Genomic DNA, 22,666 nt, shown 5'->3' on the forward strand with positions numbered 1-22,666 from the left:
CCAAATGGCGTATCAAGGTCAACGTTGTCAAATGCCAAGCTGTGATGTTTACTAGGAAGAACAGACGCACACATAGGCCAGCCAATATAAAACCGCTCAAACTACTTAATCGAGATATAGCATGGCACGACAAGGTCAAATATCTAGGAGTAGTCCTAGATAGAAAACTAACCATGCTATATCACATTAAAGACATCCAGCGAAAAACAAACGCACGACTGTCACAGCTCTCTCCGATACTGAATAAAAGATCCAGTATTAACAAGCGAGTAGCAATAAACATGTACAAGGCCCTAATTAGGCCGATGATAACGTACGCAGCTCCCGCCTGGGGCTACACTGCTATGACGAACCTGGATAAGCTGGAACTAATACAAAACAAATGCATTCGAGCAGCGGCTAGACTCCCGTATGACACACCAATACGCCACCTACGCGCAATTGCGAAAGTCAGCTCGATAAGGCAACACATACGAAAGCAAACACTCCGAATGTACAAGAAGTCATGGGGTAGTAAGGTCAACCCACTAGTCAGTGGAATAGGACGCTATGACGTCGACCTATACACCAAATACCCCACACCGAAACACATTCTGTTCAGGCACAGGGCTAGGAGGCCCAAAACCGCCCTCGCTCTTAAACTGACACCAACTCACTACACCGCACCACTTAACACTATGCACACACACCACAACACCTGTATATATGTACATGCCTGTTTACTACCTACATCCTTGTCCTTGATTATGTTATTACTATGTTACAGATTTAGCCAAGCGAGGGAGGATTGAGAGAAGAAATACAACACGACGAAGGCAACACAGCCATGAAAGAGACGATCCAATCCAGCCCCGCCCCCACCAGGGACAAAGGAGTAGACGAAAAACCCACCCCTGCTAATACCATTAACTATTAATCTACTTGTTCTACAGGACACGAGAGCGGAAAAGCGGCCCGCACTCTACAGAAGAAAAGTAATAATGTATATATAATAGGATGTTTGTATATATGTGTATATATTTACAGAGACAAGTGTGTGACACCAACACCGCAAAGAAGGGACGTCATCAGGCGAGAAAGAAGATGCCCCTTACAACAAGTAAGGCCTGGCACTACTCCCCTTCTCCTTAAAAGGAGACTTGGCAACAGGGACTGCTGGCTGCTGGACCAAGGGACTAACCTATGGCCCAAAGCCCAGACGCCAGCGGACCCGAGCCGCACCAGGCAGTGACAAGTAGGACTGATCCCCCATAATAATTGACAAAAGCTAGGTAAATGGTTATGATTGCACGACACATATTCCTAACTAACACAACCTCTGGTCTTTATCCAGCCCACATTCTTGCATGTGCTATCAAAAGATGTCAGGTTTTACATGTAGGCTCTTTCTTCTTTCTGCCTATGTGGTTTTTCCCTGACCCTTCAATACCATACTTCAACACCATATACCTAACACAATCTCGCCTGGTAACGTGTCTGACATGGAAACAGGCAGATACTCCTTGTATCACTTCCCACTCTACCCAGCTATCTCTTTTCTACTTAGAAATTGATAACATGTCGGAGGCCATGTAGATTGAGTCGATGGTCACGGCGGGGAAGCGGGCTACGGGGGCCCCCCCGTATTAAAAAAAAAAAAATCCCGTCTTTGAGACATTCGTCGACACGTACAGAGAGAGGGAAAACTTCCTGGTCAGTGTCTCTAAAATCTGTGTTTTTTCACTGTGCATCAGGATGACTGTTTCTTCGAGTAGCGTGAGGTACGAGACTATATTGTCGTCCTATCGCCAGCTTCATACAAAGTTTTCATTCCCCACCTTGAAAGGGTGCTAGATCACCGAGAGAGTTACACCTTCTCTCTGCACAAGAGATGCAGGTGGATTGGGAAAATGTGATGGGAGGAAGATCCGGGCATAGTAAAATTGTTATCTTCCAGAAACATGTCAAACTGAACAATAATTGTTACTTACAGAGAAATGATAAGTAGTTAGTTCACAATTCAGCATTAAAAAATCCAGAATATAAATGAAATCATCAATTACTGTCTAGCTTTTTGGACAACATCCTATGGAATGAAACAAAACAGAGATGTACATTACACTTGTCACACTAAATATGTGATCTCGCGTGACAGTTACGTTCCTTGCATCTTGTGGCATGTGGTCTGTGTTGTCGTACTGGACATCTTTCCCCTGGTCTTTTCATAGTACCATGTCATGATCATGTTGGTGTTGATGATGGGTTTGAAGAAGAACTTGGTCTTCCACGCGGTTCCAAATTAACATTTCTTCCAAATTATTAGAGACCATCACCTACTCTCATTATAAAATGTAATACGTCAAGTACTTCCTTCTTAGGGATACCTAAAGCATCACAGTCTTTTCGATACTCAAGCCACCTATTGGTTAGGGCAAAATCAATGCAGTGAGCAATCATTCTTAGTGTCCATTTCTTGGATCATAAGAAAATTCTATATAAACTAATCATGCACTGATTGTATAGTTTTATTATCTATGGGCGGGGTATCTCGATGTAGGCTGACTGACCTCTGTCCCATCATAAACTTTGTCTTCTTTTCCTTTCCCTACAAAATTTGAAGCAAGACTGACAGTTCTATTATCAAGCCACTTGACAATGATAACATCACCATCAAGACTTGACACTTCATCTGCATACCCTCTTGTTTTCCTTTTCATCTCTCTATCTGAAAGCAATGGAGGATTTGAAAATCGATTGGCTCGAATTGTGCCTCCTGCATAAATACCTTCTTCTATACTTCTATACATAATTTGCGATTTATCTGTCAAGATATGGATGTAATTATTTATATCACTACTTTGTGTTCCTTCACTAACCTCCTCAACACTTAGTTCCTCGGCATCATCATTTACGCCTACATCTTCATCTTCTTGTTCTGCTTTTGTCGCGGCTACTTTATTCTTGCCTATAGTTCTATGATTCCTCTTCATTGGTACTGGGGTGTCTAAAAGGTCCTCTTCATCACTGTTGAAGTCTTCAATGCCAGATGCCTCGCCGTTCTCCAGTATGTGTAAAATTATAGATGCATAATTTGGATCACTGGGATTGAGTCGTTCGGGAGCCATATTTTTCTTCAGTTGTGACAATGAAGGGCCTAAACATTGAAACTGTGAACAGCCCGGTTATTTAAATTTTAAAAACTGTTTCAAAGACACTGTATAACTTAATAAATTACTACTAGAACACATAATTAGACATAGCCAAACTTTGAGGTTACGAACTGCTAGGCATAACTTGGGTCCAGATGTACACTACAATGTACACTGAATTTTGCCCCATAAAACAGCACATCATGCCCATGTGATTTAAGTTGTATTATTATGGTATAATTCTTTCATGATATCTGGTTCATAAACACACAAAACAAGACCACTATTGTAACTAAATACATACTTATACCCCAAAACAATAGCAATTGCCTTCATCAGCATGGTTTGTGTTCTCTACCTTCCTATTTTACAGTTGAAGTTCGTATTTCCAATCACAGAGGGCAGTAAAATCTGAAGTAGTGCACAGATGGCATATACATTACACGTTTGAATCAATGCAGACCAGCCCTTGGCCGGCTCAAATACAGTAGACAATACGCAACACTTACGGATTTAACCTTGCTAAAATGGGAGACAACTCCGACGGTGGCGCTATTAGTGACATGACCTGACACAATCGCGCTAAATTCAAATATCAATGGAAATGTATATACGGAAATGGATAAATAAATTACGTCTAGAAAGAAAGTGTTATTGAGATATTAACTTCGAAGTTGCTAAAGCAATTCTGGATAAATGAATGAAGAATTATTTAAAAGGTTATTATTCAAAGACTTAAATTAGACATATAAACAAGATGTGAAATGGACTGCTGTGAAATGGCTTGATCTTTCATTTATGCATTACTTTTTTAGCTTTAGCATTCCTGCCTGAACTCTTACGGTTGGATTTGTCTTTTTTCTCATTTAAAAACATTGTATCATCACATTAAGACACTTGTCAATAAAAATATCGGCACATTCCTTACACATATGATGCAATGAATTAACATTTAATAGCTGGACAATTTTCCTCTTAACATGAAGCCTACTAACAGAAAGAAAATCTATAAAACCCCGGCTTTAATCTGAGAAGGGGGATAAAAGAAAGAAAAGTATGAAAATGTTGTCGATAGTGATGCTTTGAGGAATATTTACGTACAATTAGAGTAAAACTGTAACATACCCTTGGCTGTATAGTCGAGGATTTTTAAAGTCGCTGGCCTGGAAATGATCTGAACAGTATAAGCGTAACGTCCCTTCTTTCTTGTACACCTTATCCAAATCACTTCTGTGACATTTCAAAACCCACAGATCAAACCTACAACAACACATCGGTATTGAAGGTTAACTGCTGCACTATACAATAAAATATGCATATTACATTTTAAGCCAGTTAAAATATGGGTCGAGCAGGTCAGGAGATTATGAAGTACTATAAAGATCTCTGTCACTTGAAGAATATACAAGCAAACACAATATTACTTACATTTTCTTGTCACGAGGGACCCTGAAGAACGACCGCGCATTCTTCTCTACTTCATAGTTACTGCAGCCAAACACAACACATACCTTTCCCCTCATCTTTAGAGGAGATATCAAGGAATGACACACGCTACTATTTAATTATGTCAACTCACTGAAAACGCATAACTAACACCAAAAACTTCACATACAAATACACGTGCTCTTATGACAGAATCAGTAGTTTTCAGGTCTACTCGCTAGAGAGAGCTCCAACAGATGTCCCTCGATATCTCGCTCAGTGTCGCGTATTGTCTCTACTGTATTTGATTCAACTTAGCAAACATGAAGTGCACTGTAGACCCACCGCAGTGAGTGTAAGTGCAGATAGCTACCCCTCCACGTTCCGGAACATGCGTTCTATTATGACGCGAATAAATTTCGACTTGAAATTACTAAGTAATGAAAATCATTTTATTTTCCGTATTGAAAGAATCTCAATAATAATATAAGAGAATTTATTGGACTCCAACCTATTCAATACATTACAGGATGGTAACATTTTTTGTTAAACATCTCCTTCATCTGAGCTTTCATTCATATAAGTCTTTCACCCAGTATTGAATTAGGGAGACTTTGACCCCCTTTAGGTATTCAACCTTTTAATCCTCTCCAAATTATCCTTTTTAATACCACTATTCTTCTTGCTTCAGGAGTAACTGTTACCTAAGCACATCATAGCCTAATAGAAGGAAACATCGTGTTTAAACAACGATGTTTAACTAAAAATATTAACATCCTGTAATGTATTGAATAGGTTGGATTCCAATAAATTCTCTTATATTATTACTGAAATTACTCTGTAACATAACATACTATTGTTTTAAACTGTAAAGGCAGTTTCAAATTAAAAGTCTGAATTTCGGCAATGGGGCCGAATTACGAATTATCCGTATCTCGAATTAAACAATTTAAATAACATGGAAAACTGTATCTCATGTTTCCGGGAATGAGAGCTTCTTCGAATTAGGCGGGATTTTGAATTAACCGATTTCGAATTATCGAGGTTCTACTGTAGTCTTTATTAATAAAACTTAAGTATAAAAGCTACCAGCTGGGCACTTCCTCCCTGAAGATTCAGAGAAACTGAGAAAAGCCAATATGGTCTCAGTTTCAATGATGGTGAAATCTTGACATTCACCTCCCCGCGATAGAGAGGGGGCAACAACTGTTTATGGCAATTTTGTTATATGCAGGCGGGTAACGAATGAAGGGACCGAATATCTTCCAGTATAAGAAGATCCCCTCTACCAAGTGCCAACAGTCTCCTTGAGGGTGGATGAGCACTCTCTTGTCCTTGGGGCAAGATATGGTCCCAAAATGCGGAAGAACCTACAACTGGTCAACGGCATTAGGATGCGGAAGGCACCGGGAAACCACTGCATTAAAGATCCTGAAGGATATCCCTTTCAGTTCATATGGCATGGCTCTGTTTAACGTAAAATTATTATCCAGAGTTTCTATTCCCCCATTTGGATCTCCGGGGGAACTTTGAACGCTATGACTAGAAAGCCCGACAGTTTTGGAAAGATCAAAGTGTATGACAACAAAGTTCGTATTGTTACATGGAATGTACACAGCTTATATGTGACCAGGAAGCTTGCAAATGTGGAAGCAGAAAGATGCAGGCTGAAAATTGACATTCTTGGGTTAAGAGAAGTAAGATGGCCTGGATCGGGGATTCAGATTATGAAGGAAGGATCCTTGTACTTTTCAGGGGGAAATGATACTAACCACAGGTATAGAGTTGGCGTAAATGTGTCATCAATGATTGCAAAATCAGTTTTAGATTCCGCTCCAATTAGTGATCGAGTAATGTTAGTATGGTTGCAAACATCACACCGACCTATGAATATCGTCCAGGTTCATGCACCAACTTCTGACAAAGATAATGAAGAGACAGAGTCATTCTATGATACCTTGAATGAAGTACTGAAACTTACAAAGAAAGGAGAGATAACATTGGTCATGGGTGATTTCAACTCAAAGATTGGCCTTGGTGCTGAAGGTGATATTGTAAGGAGCTATGGTGTTGATGAACGAAACACATTGGTGCAGTTTTGCACAGAACATGAAGTTTTCGTTTCTAATACCTTTTTCAAACTTCACCCTAGGAGGCTGTACACATGGACTCCACCCACAGATAATAAAGAAAAGACTGTCAGAAATCAGTAAAAAACGTATCCTGGTGCCAACATTAACAGTGACCACATCCCAGTAGTAATGGACTTTAAAATGCAATACTTTAGAAATGCTACAGGGTGTGTTAAAATATCAAGATGCATAGAGATCAGAAATTGGCCAGTTCTGATGTCAGAACTAGTGTTTTGCTGCTTTGGTTGAAAAGATGGAAGCAATAAAAAAGTCTCAACACATAGAAGTAGAATCCACATGGAACTCCGTAAGAGATAGCATAACTCAAGTGCTGGAAAATAACAATGGATATGTCAATAGCAACAAAAAGCAAAACGGATGACTGATGAAATTCTGGAGCTTATGAATGAAAGAAGGAAATATAAAGACCCCGTTAAATACAAAAATCTACACAAAGAGATACGTAGAAAATGCAGAGAAGCAAAGGAATCCTGGATGTCTGACAAATAATGCAAGGAAATCAAGGAACTTCAGGAGAAACATGATCACTTTAACGAAATACAGTAGAGACAATATGCGACACTCGGCGAGATATCAAGGCACAGCTATTAGAGCTCTCTCTAGCGGGTAGACCTGAGAACTACTGATTCTGTCATAAGAGCACATGTATTTGTGTGTGAAGTTTTTGGTGTTATTTAAGAGTTTTCAGTGAACTGACATAATTAAATAGTAGCGTGTATCATTCCTTGATATCTCCTCTCAACATGAGGGGAAAGGTATGTGCTATGTTTGGCTGCAGTAACTATGAAGTAGAGAAGAATGCGCGGTCTTTCCTTTGCCTCCCTCGTGACAAGAAAATGTACGTAATATTGTGTTTGCACATATATTCTTCCAGTGACAAAGAGATTTTTATAGTACTTCATATCTTCTGACCTGCTCGACCCATATTTTAACTGGCTTAAAATATAGTACGCATATTTTTTTGTATAGTGCAGCAGTTAAACTTCAATACTGATGTGTTGTTGTAGGTGTGATCTGTGGGTTTTGAAATGTCACATAAGTGATTTGGATAAGGTGCACAAGAAAGAAGGGACTTTAAGCTTATATAAGAATAATAAGATCTGTTCAGATCATTTCCAGGCCAGCGGCTTTAGAAATCCTCGACTATACAGCCAAGGGTATGTTACATTTTACTCTAATTGTACGTAAATATTCCTCAAAGCATCACTATTGACAACATTTTCATACTTTTCTTTCTTTTATCCCTCTTCTCAGATTAAAGCCAGGATTTTATAGATTTTCTTTCTGTTAGTAGGCTTCATGTTAAGAGGAAAATTGTCCAGCTTTTAAATGTTAATTCATTGCATCATGTGTGTAGGGAATGTGCCGATATTTTTATTGACAAGTGTCTTAATGTGATGATACAATGTTTTTTAAATGAGAAAAAAGACAAATCTAGCCGTAAAAGTTCAGGGAGGAATGCTAAAGCAAAAAAAAGTAATGAATAAATGAAAGATCAAGCCATTTCACAGCAGTCCAATTAACATCTTGTTTATATGTCTAATTTCAGTATTTAAATAATAACCTTTTAAATAATTCTTCATTCATTTATCCAGAATTGCTTTAGCAACTTCATAGTTAATATCTCAATAATACTTTCTTTCTAGACGTAATTTATTTATTCATTTTCGTATATGCATTTCCATTGATATTTGAATCTAGCGCGACTTTTCAGGTCAAGTCACTAGGAGCGCCACCATCGATTTGTCTCCCATTTCAACAAGGCTAAATCCGTAAGTGTCGCGTATTGTCTCTACTGTATTTGCTTTAACCTATATAAAAAGGCGAAAGAGCTGAGTGGTCTACAAAGAAAGTGATGCAGACAAATATTAAGGAACGCAAACAATGAGATTATTTTAGGAGTCGAAGTGAAACTTACAGAATTTACGCTGAAGTTGTTAAAGTTATAGCTGAACAGGACTCAACCAGCCTCAGCCTACTAACATCATTGCTCAACATTATCTATACATCAGAAAAGATACCTTCTGACTGGCTGAGATCAATTTTCATACCTCCCAGTGTGATGATTACCGTATGATTAGTTTGATGTCCTATGTACTCAAAATATTTCTGCGAATCATGCACACCCGGATTTACAAGAAATGTGAATCTCATGGATCAGATCCAGTTTGGCTTCCGAAATGGGGTCGGCACACGTGAAGCACTCTTCTCCTTAAATGTACTAGTACAGAGGTGCAGGGACATGAATAACGATGTATATGCTTGTTTCATTGACTACAAAAAAGCCTTCGACTGCATGAAACATGAAAAGATGGTAGAGATATTAAGATCGACTGGTATTGACCAAAGCGATTTAGCATTATCAGCGCACTGTACTGGAATCAAACCGCAGATGTCAAAATCGACCAAAGAACATCAGAAGCAACTACAATCGGAAAAGGTGTTCGTCAGGGATGTGTGCTATCACCTCTCTTGTTCAACGTTTATTCTGAAGCAATATTTAGCGAAGTGTTGCCGGAAGAAAACAGCAGGATAGTTATAAATGGACAGGAAATTAACACTATCAGGTATGCAGATAATACTGTTGTCATAGCAAATAAATTACCTGCGCTCCAACGCATGATAGACAAATTAGTCCAGTGCAGTGAAGAGTTTGGCCTGTTTGTCAACGCTTCCAAGACCAAAGTTATAGTCTTCTCTAAAAGAAATATCCAAGCAACCCTGTCAATTAAAGGCAGTAAGATTGAACAAGTATCCTCCTTCGAATACTTGGGTACTGTGCTAGATGAGGAATGTGATTTCAAGAGACAGATCAAATCTAGAATAGAACAGGCCAGGAGACAAATTTTTAGCATGAAACAGCTATTTACAAAATCGGATCTAAGTCTGCAATTGAGAATGCGAATGATTCGGTGCTGTGTGTTCTCCATTTTCCTCTTTGGATGTGAAAGCTGGACCCTTGATCAAAATCTAGAAAAAAGAACTGATGCTTTGACATGTATCTATATCGCCGCCTACTCCGAATACCTTGGGTGCTGAAAATTTCGAATGACGAAGTCCTTCATCGCATGAAGAAACCAAAAAAACCTATTACTTACTGTAAAAAAAAAAACAAAAAAAAAAACAACCCAAATATCTAGGGCACATTATGAGAGGTGAGAAGTATCAGCTATTACAACTCATCATTCCAGGTGAGACACAGGGGAAAAGGTCTGTTGGCATGAGGAGGAATTCATGGCTGAAGGACATCCGAAGATGGCACAACTGCACTTCAGAAGATTCTTACTATGCTGCTACATCACGTCCGGAGCTGGCTATGTGGACCGCCAACCTCCGCTGGCTCAGTCCGATGGTAATTGAAGGTACTCAAATACATCAGCCTCACGTCAGTAGATTTACTGGCATGTAAAAGAACTCCTGAGGGACAAAATTCTGGCAACTCGGCATCTCCGAAAACTGTAAACTTAGTTAGTGGGACGAAAAGCAAAGAACATTATTATTAAGGACTTCTACACAGTAACCTTTTCTTTGACAACCAAACATGAAAATGAAACAGAATATAACACCGAAAAAAAGAGCAGTTGGATAAGAATAATTGTTAATGACATTATTTTCTTTGTCTAATTTGTTCTACACAGTAAGAAACAACAGTAATATCTAAGTATTAGTTTTTGTTTGCTGTACTTAAATCTTACTCAAACGTCTTTTCAGAAAGACTGTGACAGAAGAAAAATATGTTCCTAAGTACTAAAATTGTGAGGCATAATAATAAATTATGTATTACTTAGAATAATTGTCATATGGAGTTCCATAAAATAAAATAAATTCATGTAATTCCAGTTCATTCTATTCCAATTTCTCAAGTTGGAGTTTGTAAATTTTTAAGTAGTGTTCTATACAGGGGTAAAGTACCTGCAAATAATGTGTTATATGTAGGTATAATACCTGTAAATATAGTAACGACATCACAAATGAAAAGTGGAACGTGTGGAATGAAACTTCTCACAAAACCTTGTAAAGTTAAGGGGCAATATTTCTGCCAGCAATGTAGGTATGCTGAATTCTGAAGTAGCACTATTTTATGTAGGATAATGAAACCAATGTCACTGTTCATATATATTTCTCCTTAATTCCATTCTGTTAAAAATAATAGGAGGTTTCTGCTTTAGAAAGTCAACTTTGATTTGCCATTTGTTGTTTCTTATAACTGTTGAACAATTTATCTAATTTCATGAACCTCTCTTCTCACTTTATTCCCGTCAGAGCAGTACTTCAATGTTTGTCGTTGTTCAAGGACTATTTACAATGGGAATGTAACTGGTATATGGTGATCACATAAAAAGGTGCAAGTAATTAAAAGATCAAACCTGTGCATTCCATGTGAGAACTAGACTCCCAAATCAGGTTATTTCTGCATGTTGTTATCACAGACTAGTTTGATGTAACTCCCCATCATACTACCCAGTGCTAAATGCTTCATAAGTATGTAAATATTGCATTCTACATCTACTCTAATCTGTTAGTCATATCTCTTACCATTCTTATCCCCCACAGTTCCTTCAAACAACAACTGAACTACCAGCTAGCAGTCACTATTTACAATGTTATGTCTATGCTGTTGATGATATTTAAGATTATCACAATTATTCAGTAGGTACATAGCAACTTACAACAAAATGAACTCTTCATATTGCAATATTTTAATTAATGCTTGACCCTTCAAAATGTGACTTCTAATTTCTCGGACTAAATTAAATTTACCATACTTCTTCACATCACTTGAAGTATGCACACGGCAAAATGTTTCAGCACCTGTAATGTAGTAGAATGAAATCAAGGCCATGTGGTGGACCTGCTGATGTGGGGTGGAAAGTCATGAGGTGACTTATTTGGTACATCGATTCAACTCACAAGGGGTATGGGGTCACCAATTTCATTTGAAATTTGGGAGGCTGATCTACATAAAAAAATTAACAGATATTGATCCGATGTTTTGTGCCATATCATGTATCATAAACTCATTTACGCTGCCACTCATTGATTGATAAACCTTTATTATCTCTGGATTTTTTTATTTTTTTTTTCAACTTTACTACAGTTACTGTATGAGGAAAGACAGGGGAGAGTGAAACTGTCAACATTTTAAACAGGACTAGTAAAGGTAATAAGAAATCAAATAAAAAGCATTCATGCTATGAATTGTTTTGAGAAAGTTCTATTTACGATGTCAATAGTTCAAGTTTACCATATCCTTTCTTGACAATTTCATAAATCATTTTCATTTCATAGAACAAAACAGTGCAGGTTAACACTGTATGATAGAGCATAACTGTGTATGATCTTCAAACACATTAATCTGTGTTTTTCCTAGTCTGCATAGAGCTAAAAAATAAAAGATATATATTAGTAGAAAAGGGGAAAAAAGGGAGGAAAAAGAGAGTAAAAATGACACACTGCTGCACCTCGAACCGAAGACACCGACGTGAAAATCAGGATCACTGACTTAGGCAAGAAGTGCTACTGATACTCAGCAGCACATTGCCAAGAGGTATCCAGCCTGTTAAATTTAAATGGGCCATAAGATCTATCTGTGTCGGTGTGATGTAAAGCCAAAATTTTAATGGTCCTTTTCTTGTTAAATAAGGCCAATGGCACAAACCCTCAGACATGTAACTGCTTATATTTGATGTAGATCAACCTCTTAAAGTTTAATCAAAATCGGCCATCCCATATCTGTAGCCTCCCCTTGCCAGATGTATCCGAGTACAATCATAGAAATTGTAACAGCTACTTTAATAACAAACGGTTAAAGCAAAACAATTCCATTCTGCATATACCAATGTCTTTTATCATAATTATTAAATCATCCGCCAAACAAAACAAGATCCTATGATCATACTAGCAAATACCAATGCTGTTACCAAATATTATTAAATCATTCACCAAACAATACAAGAACCCATGAACATTAGCTGGCAAGCCTCGGAAAACACAGATTTCAAATACAAAGTATGTGGATATTGTTGAATCCAACATCATTTTATTTTTTACAATCTGTTTTATGTTACACCAACAAAGATAGGTCTTATGGTGACAATGTGATAGGAAAGGGCTAGAACTGGGAAGGAAGTGACCGTGGCCTTAATTAAGGTACAGTCCCAGTGTTTGCCTGGTGTGAAAATGGGAAACCAAAGAAAACCATCTTCAGGGCTGCCGACAGTGAGGTTTAGAACCCACTCTTTCCTGAATGCAAGCTCACGGCTGCGCGACGCTAACTGAACAGCCAACCCACTCAGTACATGACTTCATGCAAAGAAATATAACAGTAATGTCCACAGTAAATTAGTTGTGTCATCTATTACTTACACCCCCAAAAGAATGCTCTCTTGAAAAAACTCTGGCATAAAATGACAGAGTTGATAATTGAATCAATTAATGATCTTAAAATATGATAAAAACTAAAAATCTGGCCATACCTCTCAAAAAACATTTATCTCAACACTAATTTTCTTGAATTGTTTTCTTATGAGCTGTACTATAAAAGAGAGTTTCCAAGTAAGGGTAAATGATGAAGCCATTGCAAGATAAATTGTATTTATTGGTCCAGAATAATTTCTCAACATTTTGGCTAAGATCAAAATGTAATATCTATTCCTCAAGAACAGTTCTTCACTTTTTGATTTCTTCAATCAATCCCGTTCTCCATATAGGGTCCATGCTCCAATACGATATTTGAACCATATCATGAATACATCTTTTCCCATCTGAATCCAGCTGAAAACTGGTATAATTTTTGAACCTGAACAAGAACACAAAACAAGACTCATTATCAGCATTTAAACTGGGATTAAATACAAGACTGTTAGATAAGAGACACAGAAAAAATAAATAAAGAACAAAAAAGCAACAAGACATGTTGAAAACTTGATAAACATTAAGTCAAGTCAAAGGTTCGCATCAAGTTCCCTGCACATACCCTATAAGTAAGAGCAGGGGTTTCAAGTACCATTCCCATAATGTGCACAGAATTCCAGTTTAAACCAATCCCTTTACTTCTCTGCATACCTAGTCTAGTCATAAATACTGTCTCAAATATTATTTGAATAACTGGGATATTTTGTTAAGAAGGAAGCCATTCTCTTCCAATGTTCATTCAGTTAATATAACTTATATGTTTTACAGTCCGCTGAACATAACATATAACACTTAGATCACTGTAACATACTTATAAAATGAGCAATTATATTAAGAAAGAGACATGTTTCATTCTACAAAAAACATCCTCAGATTCTATTAAATCACTTTTCACCACCCTGCAATCATCACAGTATAAACCACCAATCTTGTGCACACTAAAAAAAGTACATAAATTAAAAGTATCATCATATGTGACCTGTTGCGCGGAACGGAACCTAAAGTCGAATTTTTCATTTTTGATTTTTTTGCATTTCTAAAATTGGCAAAAGGTACTGAGAATTTTAAAAAAATAGTTCTTCTTCTAGGTGCAGTACTTCAGGAGATATTTAATTACTGACTACTGCTATGAAGAAAACTGTATTTTGAAAAAATGCAATTACAGCTTTCACTAATTTTCTTACAAATTGTACAAAGTTTTCATGATATTGAGTGGCAAATATTTAAACTGCTGCATAACTTAGTTTGTTAAGAATACCCATAGGTAGCACAAGAAGTCAAAACACAGAAATGCAATTTTTACACCCCACACAACGTTGTTCAGTTCTGCTGTAAAATTTCCATTGCCGGCCTTAGGTCCCTTTCTGTACAACGGCTGTCATGTATGGATATGTACAATATTGTATACATTGCATAAACTTGCCAATGATTGTGAACTGGTGATGGTATGTAAAAGTGAGATAAATTAAGAATGTAGAATTTCTTATGGACACTTTAGTAACTTTGAGAAAGGTTCCAATACTTATCTTAAATTACTTTCACTTCCATTACTTAACAAACAGAATTTTTCAAAGGAATTAAAGTTTCAATAATGGACTTCTACATTCTTAATATATCTCACTTGTTCATAATATCAACATTTCATAATCACGGATGTAACGTAAACAATACTGCAAAAATACAGCATGCGCATGAAAGTGATTTCATACAATCTGAGGACGTTCTTGTAGAATAAAAGGTGACATTCTTATAATTGTTCATTTTTTAATACGTATGTTATATTATTCTATATTTTGTGTTTTGACAGACAGGAAATTTTATAAGTTATATTGACCGGAACATGGTACAAGATTTTTCAATTTCCTTTCAATTTATAGATTAGGTATCATTTGCACCAATAAATCTTCATAATGTCCAGTTATCATGCACACAGTCTTACGAGTGTCTTTGGCCAGTCATCTATTGCAGAACCAGCAGATTCAATCGGGTAATCTGTCACCGCTGCCACCAAGGATCGCTTCAAAATTTTCAAGCACAGGGTGTCTTATCTAGCAGACCATTCATTCTAGCAATGACCACAGTTTGAAGTCCAGACCATTGAAATCAGGGCTACCACAAGGCCACCCAGCAGTGGAGATTAAGTCTGGTACATTGGCCTGCAACCACCACTGGGTGGTCCTTGCCTTATTAGCTGGCATAGAATCTTGCTGGAAGTTTCAAGGCTCATTTTTGAATATGATATGACTCAAGTCCTTCACAAGAGGAGTTTCCATAAACAATCTGGCATTTTTTAAAATGCCCTTTTCGTAAAAATGAAACGTGGTGGGACCTCTCATAGCTCATCTCCCACTAAAGCATGACTGCGAAGGTGCAATGACTCCTCTGGACCTCAGAAACTCTCTCTTGAGATTCTCGAGAACTTAGCGCATATATCCTGCCATTCTGGTGGTTAAAGCTCTCTTCGATGGTGAAGACTTTCTCATCAGCGAAGAGAGTCCTCTGATGCCCATTGTGGGTGTACTGCTCCAGGAGCTGCCTTGATTTCAGTTTCCCCTGTTGCTTGAGCTGCAATGTCAAGAAATGTTTGGTGCTCCACTGATAAGCTTTAGGCACAAGGTCTTCAGAAAGTACCCAGAATACTGTCACCTGGCCGGCCTGTCGTAGTGCCCTTTGGTACTTCTTGGAAGGAACTAGTGAGTCAACTGGGAACTGCCAGCCCGAGGGCATGGTCAGTCTTTCTGTGTATTGTTGTCTGGTTAACCCACGCAGTTTCTCGGAGGTGCAATGAGAATGTTCCCTCTCTATCCACATCCCAAATATTCCGGTATTCATCACCAGAGCTATAAAAAAGAGCCCAGCAGTGAACAGTTAGTCAAATTTGAAGTCAGTGTGTTTGGGTGAGCATTGGAGTTCGGTGGATAGACTGGGCAACAGCAGTGTTGGCTGTCGCCAATGTCCCACCGGAGTCTGAACAAGGAGTTGTTGTTGCGATGGAGTGTCAAGTGAGTAGCTGGACTGAGGATGGCTGTAGTAGTGTTGGCTGCCATCTGTGTCCTACCGGAGTCAGAGTATCGTCACATATGGAATGGAATACTGTGTGTACTGCCTTGTAGTACTGTCTGCGTACAGATGTGGAATGAGACACTGGAGCTTGAAAGCAGTAGTGCTGGTTGTTGTCTGTACCCTGCCAAAATCAGAGTTTTGTTGTACACAGAACAGAATACTGTGTGTTCTACTGTTGAGTATCGTGTATGTGTGTACTTCCCAGTGTTTGCCTGGTGTGAAAATGGGAAACCAAAGAAAACCATCTTCAGGGCTGCCGACAGTGAGGTTTAGAACCCACTCTTTCCTGAATGCAAGCTCACGGCTGCGCGACTCTAACTGAACAAATCATGCTGAGGGATTATAAAACAATGGAAGCAACCAGAGGATAGAACTGCAATACGCCCAAAAATTGTAATTAATTACTCCTCATACGCCACAGTACAGTGATTGTTGCAGAGTCAGCAACTGGAGCAGCTATAGTTGTAATTGGAACAGTGTTAATGGTCATTGTTGTGAGAAGTATCCTGCTGGTTAGCACTATTGAACTGCTGCTGTCTAGTTGTCAGTTTTAAGTAGCTCACTGTATTTGACTGTGAAAGTAAGGCAAGCCTCTCAGTAAGAATTATAGCCCCAACCAGGTAGACCACCTAATTGGCCACCCGTTGTGAAGAGAAGAGACATGTAAATACCCAGCAATTAGTCGAGTCTGGTCATTCATGGTTGAATATAATTGTGTGTGTGGTGTTGGCATATGTGTGTGAATTTATGGAGTCATCCTGAAATAAATTAGACCGATAAAACAGACTGCGTTTTATTCATAACAATATTAATCACGGTTAAATGTTGAGCTCCAGATATGGGCTGCCACTCTTATCGCACTGCGAGATCTACCAACGCTCATACAATCTTTCACACTGCCTGTTTCAGTATACCGCTGGATTTTCCACAAGATTTTTGTTTTCAATTTGTTTTACATCCCACCAACATATATAGGTCTTATGGTGACAATAGGATAGGAAAGGACTAGGAGTGGAAAGGAAGTGACCATGGCCTAGAGCGAAAATTGGAAACAACCTTAGTAATTTCAATATCAATGCATTGACTGAAACATGGTTGACAGATGGGATTTATGACTGAAATATTTGATGATCAATACATAGTTTACAGGAAATATAGAGACTTACTTGCCACTAATAAGAAAACTGGTGGAAGAGTTCTAGTGGGCATTAAATCTGCATTATGTTCTGATAGGGTAAATAATTTGGAATTAGGAAATGAATCACCATTGAATCACTGTGGCTTAAAGTAATCTATAATGATATACTGCATGTGTGTTGTATATTTTCCACCTAATAGTAGCGTAAAAACTTATATAAAGTTTTTGACCAAGTCTAATGTTATGTCTCATTTTAGATATAATGTGTTGAAGTTGTTTAACACTATGAGCCCGGACGAGTCAAGATAGCATCCCTACCCTGTGCTGGCGTGATTTAAACTGTTAAAAAAAAAAAAATCCCAGTTCTGTCAGTTTTTGCAGTATAAATAAACAAATTTATATACATATTGTTGAAAAAGTGGATTATCACATGAAATCAATTCAAAAATGCATACCTTCAGCATTGGAAATAAAATAAGGCTACAGCATTGGTACATTCTGTAATCCTTGTTCACGCACTTGAATTCCTAATTCACTCAGAAAATTTTGATAGTTTTCAGCCACTGAACAACAGAATTACACATTGTTATTCCCAATACTTAGCTTTGGTATGTATAATAATAACAATAATAATAATCGTATGGCCTCAGCTACCGTGTGCAGACATTTCGATTGGACGCCATCTGGCTGTCTGCTCGTCAATTTCGACGTTCCGCTTTACTCTAGGTCCGCTAGATGGCAGACAGAGTAAACCGGATCTCTCTTGGGCGTCTATGGCTGAGATTTAATTAATTTTGTCAGGTAAATACCAAATGTATTGCCAGAGATCTTTTACATGCCGACATCGTACGACATGGAGTGTCGAATGGACTTTTTTCCGCCCTTCAAAAATCCGACTACCTCTGCCGGGTTTGAACCTGCTATCTTGGGATTCGGAGGCCGACACTCTACCACGGATCCACAGAAGCAGCTATTGGTATGTATGGTAACACTCAAAACATTCTCCAATGCAAAGACCTACGTCATATTTATGGCAATATATGGCCGTCATTTTCTTCACAGCACGGTCGGAGTTGTGTTTGGACTTGTAGCAAATCTTGCACGTACGCTGTGAGTGTCCTTCCTTCTTCATGCCCAGTGCAGTTATTCTGTATGCAAAATAATCTCTACCTACTAGCCTTCCCATAGATGATGCTCGTGATTCTTCAGTAACTTCAGCAGCAACACTACTCACCAAATCACTACCAAACGTTCACAACATTTCGATAGGGGAAGAAAAAATGGGCCTGTTCACAGGAGCAATATCATGCTTTCACTGTGTTCCCGTGCTTCTCACCTCCCTTTGTCTTTTTGTGAATGGTTCTTCTGGTGATGAATCTGATGAGGGGCTTGTAGATTTTCATTTTCTTCTTCACAATCACTTTCATACACATCAGAATCGGAATCATTTATAAGTTCCGTAATAATCTGTTCACTTATCTGTGGGTTGTATGCACGCGTAGGATTTCCTTTACTTGTACTAGGTCCAGGATCCATATCCCAATATACAGTATAAATCGACTAACTGAGAGATGATTGCAGACTGCTGACTCTCTAGACCAGGGCCATCCAGACATTGCGCTCGAGGAGCACTCGGCAGTCAGACTAGCGCTCCTTCCCCTACACCAATACACTGTGGCAGCGAGGAGACCTGAGACAGACGAACTATGTTTGGACCACGCTGACCTGATACGTACGTACAGTCGTGCGGCTGATGGCTTCTGTGGGATTGTTGACATCATACTGACTGGGCCGTTTTGCCATAACAAATATACCGCGTATACAAATCAAATGGTACTCCGATGTATGGAATGTGCAGGAAACAAACTCAAGTGTTAAGTAAACAATAATGTGATTTATTCAAAACTGAAATTTGAACATATTTGAGAAGAAAATTCAACAACATTTTACCAATATGAATAGAGAGTACAGACCTTGAGTGACTTTTGCTCAGTCGTTTTTACGAGTCTTTTAGTTTTGGAGCAAACAATCTTCTCCAAATATTTCTAGACACAGCTATTCTTAAACAACTGCGGAAGTTTCTATCGCTCATTGTTGCATGATGTTTACTTTTGATAAGCTTACGAACCATTAAGAAACGTTAACAAATGTACATTGAGCCGAATACTGACAGAACTTTACATGCATGTTTATACAAAACGCTGTAAAATTCTTCTAAACTCCATGACATGTCCGGCTCCATGGCTAAATGGTTAGCGTGCTGGCCTTTGGTCACAGGTTCGATTCCCGGCAGGGTCGGGAATTTTAACCTTAATTGGTTAATTTCGCTGGCACGGGAGCTGGGTGTATGTGTCGTCTTTCTCATCATTTCATTCTCATCATGATGCGGTGGTTGCCTACGGGCATCAAATCAAAAGACCTGAATCTGGCAGGCCGAAACTTGTCTTCGGACACTCCCGGCACTAAAACCCATATGCCATTTCATTTCATTTTTACTTCATGACATTGTCTTGAAGACAAACATTGCACTGCAGTTCAATCAACTTTAATTGAAATAGCTGTGGAACACTGTCTGCACAACGAGAAAATGGTCGAACAAATACATCTAACACCACTTGCAGTTCTGATAATTCTGAAAATCTCTTTTCAGACTATTCTTGTAATTGGTGAATTACCTGCAAGTATTCATCAAAGTCAACACTTTCTTTCACTGTTTCAAGCAATGGAATAGGTCCTGTGTTGCTTGCATCCAACTGGTTATCCCATAAAATCAATTTTCTTTTGAACGCATGAATTTTCCCCATCAAATTGCAGATATTGTGCTTTTCGCACTGAAGCGAAGTGTTCAAAGTATTCATATGGGCAATAATGTCACTTAAAAATGCCAAGTCCGCCACCCAATTAGGATCACGAAAAAAAAAACCCACGATGAAGCACCTTCGCCTTGCTCAGCCATCTCACTTCTGCATGGTATGGGATATCCGGATACTCCACTTCAATGCAATCTGAGAACTCCTTGAATTGACGGTGCGTGAGTCCATGGGAGCAAAGATAATTCACCATTCACACAACTGTTCCCATTACGTCTTTAAGCTTGGCGACTTTTGAACAGATTGCCTCCGGGTGTATCAAGCAATTGATCGCCGCCATTAGGGTACTACCGCTCTCGGCCATTTAAATTTTACATAGCTGAGGAACCCCATGCGTAGACCACGTAAAGCAGGAGCTCCATCTGTTGTTACACACGTCAAGTGGTCCCATTTTATTCGCACTGACTCAAAAACACCTTCCACATCTTGGAAAATACCAAAACCGGTAGTGGTGTCTTTGAGAGCTACCAAGTCTAGGAAATACTCGGTGACCCGAAGATCGTCATCCACCCCTCGAATGAAAATAACGAGCTGAGCTGTGTTCGCAACGTCGGTTGATTTGTCGAGGGCGATGGAAAAGGATACAAAATTTGCTGCCTTCTCCAGTAATTGCTATTCCATATCTACGGCCATATTGTCTATTCTGCGAGCCACAGTTTGAGGAGAAAGGGAGATTTTGTCAAATTTCTCAACTAGCTCCATAGGACAAATACCGGTATATGCCGCTGCGTCCATTTGGCACTTATTTGATTAAATTCCCGTCCGCGAAGGGTTTCCCATGTTTGGCAACTTGCATCAAACATTTGTAACTTGCTCATAAAATGAGTCCACCAACCTCACTCTCCTCTATCTCCTGTCAGACAAAAATACGGCAAGTCACAATTTTAGTGTTCTTCAGATAAGAAGTTATAAATATAATTTCAAAACAAATTTCTTCATTCCCGTTTGTAAACAAGCATTTTTAAATTAAAACAATAATATTTATGGAATAGTGCTGCTTGAAATTTTCTTTCAATTCTTCCAACTTCGATTGGTGATTGGCGACTGGCGTCTTGTCAATTCATTGTAATCATCCCTGTGGTTGGCACTGTAGTGCCATTCCAAATTGTGTTTTTTAAGCACACTAAATCTCGGTGGTACACTAAACATTTGACATGCCCTTTATACGCTGTACAGAAAAATGAAATTTCCCATTCTGCTTTAAAGACTGCTGCTTCGACACTCCTTTTTTTTTGTTTTTTTTGTTTGATGTTCAGTAATGATGACTGTGAAACTGATTTAGTTACACGCTGTCAACAAAGTGCATTGGAGTAGACTAGTGACTGATGTGTCGGCTGCACACTTCGGCGCGGCGGGCAGACTGTGCACTCAGCCAGCCAAGCTCCTCCCACCACTACCGAAACTACTTTCACCAAAGCGCTCGTAAATCTGGCTTGGAGCGCGGCCAGAGCGCTAGCGCTTGGGGAGTGCTGTGTGGATGGCCCTGCAATAGACTATCATTTTAAATCTGTTAAGTCATATAATCCATTAGAACACGTGCACATGAATTTGAGCTTATTGAACCAGAGAGTGCGAGGAATACGTATGTCATCAATTAGGTAAGATCTAGCTGAGCGCACATGGCTACGAAACTTTGTCCCTAGGTTGCACCACCAATCACTATCGGTCGATAACACCACTTATCAATAGCAAAGGAAATCGACAACACGTTAAAACAAAAACTAATTCGATAACATGAATAGCTTTCGAGTGACTGAACTTCAAATTTCGTAGTGGTAGTATTACTAACAGTGGCACTCAGGCGCACGCTGCTTGGTAGTAGTATTACTACCGCCGGGCACATAGTGTTAAAGTAAATGAGGCAAGTTGTAAATATAATTTCAAAACAAATTATTTTTTGAAAATGTATATTGTTTTGAGAAATAATATTGTGAATGGGGGGAAATGAAGGGTCAAAATGTTGGTGAAGCTGTTCGTGTCTCCTATGAGAAAATTGGCTCAGTATTGGATGAATGTATTCCCAAAGTAAAATCTTATTAACGTAAGTATCCTGTATGGTTTACAAAACATATCAGTATGAACCTTAAGCTAAAGGATAAGTTCAGGAAGATAAAACATCTGTCAGAATACAACTTGACTCAGTTTAAAGTGCTTAGGTAAAAAATCGAACATGATATAAAGATTGCGTTTAATGATTATATTAATCATATTGACATTGAAATAAATAGTAATGCGAGCAATTTTTGGAACTTTTTAAAATAAAAGAATTCAGAAAGTATACAATGTGTAAATGAAATATAATAGGAAAAAGTACATTAAAAATCAAGATATAGCAAATACCTTTGCTGATTATTTTCAATCAGTATATTCAAAAGATGAAGCTTGTTACTCAGTCGATAAAAATAGAGCTATAGAATCAAATATAGAAAAAATTGACAGATCAAATGTATAAAGGCCGCAGAAACAGACAGAGCT

The 22,666-nt window shown here is 38.4% G+C and overlaps 1 protein-coding gene across 1 annotated transcript in view; it reads right to left on the bottom strand.

The window, feature by feature from the left end:
• Positions 1-12,762: 12,762 nt before the first annotated feature.
• LOC136864476 (dolichyl-phosphate beta-glucosyltransferase) overlaps positions 12,763-22,666 on the bottom strand; it is a 333,811-nt gene continuing 323,907 nt past the window's right edge. Inside the window, exon 7 of the mRNA XM_067141499.2 lies at positions 12,763-13,505. Coding sequence (XP_066997600.1) covers positions 13,396-13,505 — 110 coding nt within the window. The 3' untranslated portion in view covers positions 12,763-13,395. The remainder of the gene's footprint in view (positions 13,506-22,666) is intronic.

Source organism: Anabrus simplex, chromosome 2 (assembly GCF_040414725.1).
Source record: "Anabrus simplex isolate iqAnaSimp1 chromosome 2, ASM4041472v1, whole genome shotgun sequence".
In the NCBI taxonomy this organism is placed as follows: Eukaryota; Metazoa; Arthropoda; class Insecta; order Orthoptera; family Tettigoniidae; genus Anabrus; species Anabrus simplex.